This window comes from Amphimedon queenslandica, unplaced genomic scaffold (genome assembly GCF_000090795.2).
Source record: "Amphimedon queenslandica unplaced genomic scaffold, v1.1 AMPQUscaffold_12991, whole genome shotgun sequence".
NCBI classification, from domain to species: domain Eukaryota; kingdom Metazoa; phylum Porifera; class Demospongiae; order Haplosclerida; family Niphatidae; genus Amphimedon; species Amphimedon queenslandica.
The window spans coordinates 18,270-22,884 of NW_003546773.1; the positions used below are offsets into that span (position 1 = coordinate 18,270).

At 31.1% G+C, this 4,615-nt stretch overlaps 1 protein-coding gene across 1 annotated transcript in view; it reads right to left on the reverse strand.

Annotated features, from left to right (window-relative positions):
* Window positions 1-2,460: 2,460 nt before the first annotated feature.
* Window positions 2,461-4,615, reverse strand: part of LOC100634992 (receptor-type tyrosine-protein phosphatase epsilon-like) — a 14,746-nt gene continuing 12,591 nt past the window's right edge. The window contains exons 13-20 of the mRNA XM_020002030.1: window positions 3,841-3,946; window positions 3,701-3,794; window positions 3,582-3,646; window positions 3,394-3,528; window positions 3,219-3,347; window positions 3,014-3,165; window positions 2,828-2,963; window positions 2,461-2,704 (exon numbers count right to left, since the gene is read on the reverse strand). Of these exons, the coding sequence (XP_019857589.1) occupies window positions 2,627-2,704; window positions 2,828-2,963; window positions 3,014-3,165; window positions 3,219-3,347; window positions 3,394-3,528; window positions 3,582-3,646; window positions 3,701-3,794; window positions 3,841-3,946 (895 nt within the window). The 3' untranslated portion in view covers window positions 2,461-2,626. The remainder of the gene's footprint in view (window positions 2,705-2,827; window positions 2,964-3,013; window positions 3,166-3,218; window positions 3,348-3,393; window positions 3,529-3,581; window positions 3,647-3,700; window positions 3,795-3,840; window positions 3,947-4,615) is intronic.

Below are 4,615 nucleotides of genomic sequence, written 5' to 3' on the forward strand. Positions count from 1 at the left end.
CACACGAGACAGTTCAGTAGATATTCCACTCCCATTCACTGAACAACTGACAGTAGTAGGAGGACCATCAGAAACATTGAAACTGAGACTGAAGACTGGAGGAGTAGCTAATCTACTAGTGGAGAGGAGAGAGAACTGCATAGTAGGATCAGCATCAGGACCATCTGTAAAAGAAGTACATTAATTATAGTCTATATTCATCACATACCATTGTTATTGTATCCAGTATCAGTATATGCTCCAACCACTAGTGTCTGATTCACTCCATTCTTGTCAGGAATGATACACTTGTATAAACCTTCATATCCTGATAGGTCACCTCTTCTAGCTAGTGCAATCTGACCACTGAATCTCTTACTGTACACTGGAATAGGAACTGATAGATCACCAAAGGCTCCATCAAATAAAGGTACTTCAGTTCCATTAGGATAATACCACACTCCAATATTAGTAACATTGTTAGCACTCTGACACCACAAAGCGTCATTGGTGTCAAGATGGTCATTATTCTGATTAACATCATAAAACTGACTAGCATATATCATAGAGTAATCAGGTATTATCCTGTCCACATAAGATAGGTACAGTTGAACACCTAATGTGTATAATATTCACACACTAACACTTATTTTTATTCTTACGGTTGCTAGGTAATATGATAGAAGGTAGTGCTTTTCCTTCTCCTACTTGAGCTAAAAGACACCACACAACAGTAAAATAGCAGGTAGAGTTCGATGGCTTCATCTTGTGTCTACTGGCTATAGTCTGAAATGCTGTAGTCTTACAATGTTTGTTTTTGTTGACTTCCTGCATGGTAACAGTCAACATGCAACATTATGAAAGCATAAAAATTGATACAAATTTATATTATTACTTCAGTTCATCATAATTAACTTTATGATCATAACAATAGTAACAGTGTTCCAGAACCCAATCAAAAAACAAAATTTAAAATCAAAAGCAAAAATTATACTTTTATGTGTGTAGTGAAATCCAAATAGATCTAGCTCTATGTCTGGAATGAATCAATATAAAATGATTAAAAAAATTTTTTACCATTAGGTAAAAATCATTTAACCATACAATTAATGCAATAAGAGTTCAGTTTGAGAGAATAATAAATTGTCATAAGTCTTTCCCTTTAACTCTCCCTGCTATATTAGTGCTATGTACTACAACCTTGTTTTCAATACATGCTGATAGATAATGACAATTTTTATGCTACAAAATAATTAAACCCACTAAAAATAAGTACCGTAGTCTAGCTAGAAATATCTGTGGCCCACGACAAAAATGGCTTTTGGGGATTTTATTTTTGCAATCCTGAGATCACACTATTATTCTTCACTGATGAATGATTAAATGATTAATAATGGCTGCTCTTCCTTACTTACCTAAACTATAGCTGATGATGACAATAGTTTAGACAAAGCTCTATCAGAATAAAAGGCAAAGTAAGATTATACTCTTTGTCTTTGAGTCTTTCACTCTGCTTGGTGAAATACACCATGTATGCACAGCTTCATATTAATTACACTGAGACAAGGCGTGGTGAGCCACACCTTTAAATTTCCCTAATTTTTGGAGGGTTTAATTTTTTGCAATTTTCAAAAACTCTCAAAATTTGCAAAAAATTTGGCCATAGCTATACTATAATTATTCATCAGGCATTGTATATCAGGTATTACTTGATTGTTTTCCGTATTTTAAAAATACGGTAGCTACTACTTTATATGCTAACTGATTAATTACTTTATTTTTGGAAGTGAGGATACATGGTTTAATTTTTGTGAAACTCGTTGAAAAAAATCACTTAGGGAGTGGCAAGGAAACCTAGCAATAATGCATCAAAAGTAATAATAGCTCCAAAATCACCTTAAATTTTTATTACATATTTCGATACGCTACGTATTAATGTATTATGCTACATAAAAAGTTTGACTTCAATTTTTTGAGTTATGGCCATTTTAAAAATTTGTCAATTTTTGAAAAAATCCTTGTACTATTATAGCCCATGGTTTTTTCCAAAAATGGCTCAAAAATCACCCCCAATTTTTATTTCATTTTTTGATACATATTGATGTACTTATGCTATGTAGAAAGTTTGAGCTGATTCCGAATTAAACTTTTCAAGTTATTACTATTTTTTTAAATAGGCCAATTTCTGAAAAAATCCCTGTACTATAGCCCATGATTTTTTCTAAAAAATGGCTCAAAAATCACCCCCAATTTTTATTACATTTTCTGATACATGTTGATGTTCTTATGCTATGTAGAAAGTTTTAGCTGATTCTGACAAATATTTTTCAAGTTATGAGCATTTAGCTATAAGTACAGAGACTTTTGTCCAATTTCTGAGCAACTTACAAAATCCAATTTTGATTGGAATCAGATCAAAATTGATACACAACATGAGAACATGCATATTTTTCAGTACAATCAAATAAGTATCACATAATATACATTCATATTAAATTTATTCAAATATAGACTAGTCAGTACAAAATATATTTATGCTGATTAAAATAAAAGTAAAAATTCAAAGCATTAGCATTTTAAAAATCACAAAAATAAAACCAAAAATACGGTAAAATAAAAACATGTCAATTTCTTATTCCAATACTTCTTAAGTAGTGAAATTTGAATATGTCTCAAATGAATCCAAGTAGGTCAGTACAATCTGAAATATCCCTTGATATTGTTGCTAAAAAAAGAAGAGTATTTATCTTACTAAAAACACCATAAAACCATACAAAAACACAATTTTAAAACTATTAATTTTTTTATTGAGGTAGCAAATAAATATTACGTAAATCATTATACTTACAACAGTCTGTACACTGCCTGGTTTTTGAATACGTTGACTTTTGAGTACTTGAAATACATCAATGACTCCTTCAGTTTTACATTTATTAATTGTTGTAGCAGCTGCACAAAACATTGCTGAACGACCAACTGTATCACTATAAAGAAGGAAATTGAAACTAATATTTAAATCACATTTCTTTCTCACCTGCAGTGTACTACAATGCTTGTGTTTCCTCTTCTTCTTTGTGTCTTATACATTTCTTCTATTACTGATAGTATAGTCTGAGGTTTAGCCATTTTTCTCGTTGAAACCCAATTTGTTATCTGATACTGCATTACACTTTGAGTAGAACCAGTCTATATAAAGTAAATTAATGATACTTGTATGTAGGTTATTATTCATATCTTACATTAGTATTTTTAACTTCTAATTTTCTTTCAATATATCCATTATATATCTCTTCACTTGATAGCATAATAGCATATTCTCCAATTACTAATCCACTTGGAGTTGAAGGCCAGTACTGGTAGCAAACCTCCTATGATAAGTTATCATGAATTATTATTCATTATTTTACTGCTTACTTGATCAATTTCCTTTTCATGGCATAGCATTACAATAGCAGTCACATTTCTATCATCAATCATCTTCCAGAAGTTTCTAGCTGTATTAAACATTGGACTCTCTGCAATTATGAATGCTTTCTTTTCTTTGTAACCCTAAAATGATAAGTATATACTTATGATACAAGGAACTAGTGACAATGCATTACATTAATGAAAACTGCATTGATGTAATCTGGATGTTCTCCTTTAAGGGGTACTCTGTAATTATCACCTGTGGATATAAAACACAAAAATAAATGATTAATATTCTTTTGCTTATACATACGTGGCAGGAATTGAGTTGATCTGTTCTTGTCATTATTCTGTGATGCAATATTATGTGTCACTTCATCTGGTCTTTGTGTTACCTGCTCCAATACCTAATAAATGGGATAATAATGATAATAAATTTCTCTGTCTATTTACTGTAAATTGATCAATGAAACCAGTTCGACCAGTTTTAGTATCAGGTTTACTCATCCTGTTGAATACAATACGAGCATTTCTACTATCAACCTGTGTATTACCACATGTCACTGACTCAAGTACAGCATCATTCACAAATATATACTGATCCTGTCATTAATAAAATAAACTAGTTCCAATTTAAATTATTAACTTACTGCTGTCTGAACCATCTTCATCCTCTGTTGTCTCATTTTATTGATAATACTTATAATATCAATCCCTCCTTCCTTCTCTGCCTGTTGTAGTCCCATGTCTATAGCCATGAATGTACCAGTCCTACCTACACCAGCACTAACAAAACAATAAATAAATAAACACATTATGTATAAATTATAATATAAATACCTGCAGTGTACTAGCATTGGTCCTTTGGTAGGTTTGTATTCATTCTTAATTCTACGGTGAAACTGAAGTATTGATGTTGCATATTCAGGTACTCCATGATCAGGCCATGATGTGAAATGATATTGTGTGATCATCAATGGAGGTTGATCTGAACCCAATAACTGAATAAAAACATTAAAAATATAATTCTTGTTTTTTGGCAGAAGACTATATAGTTCATGGTTTTTTGGCCAAAAGCTGAAATATCTATTTGCTACAAAATTTGTTCCAATTTCCAAGTACAATCAAACTTTATTTGAATTCTATAAAACATCAATATGGTTTTTTGCTATTAGTACAATGCGAAGGATTAATAGTTACAAATATTGTACCCTTTGATTTACATTCT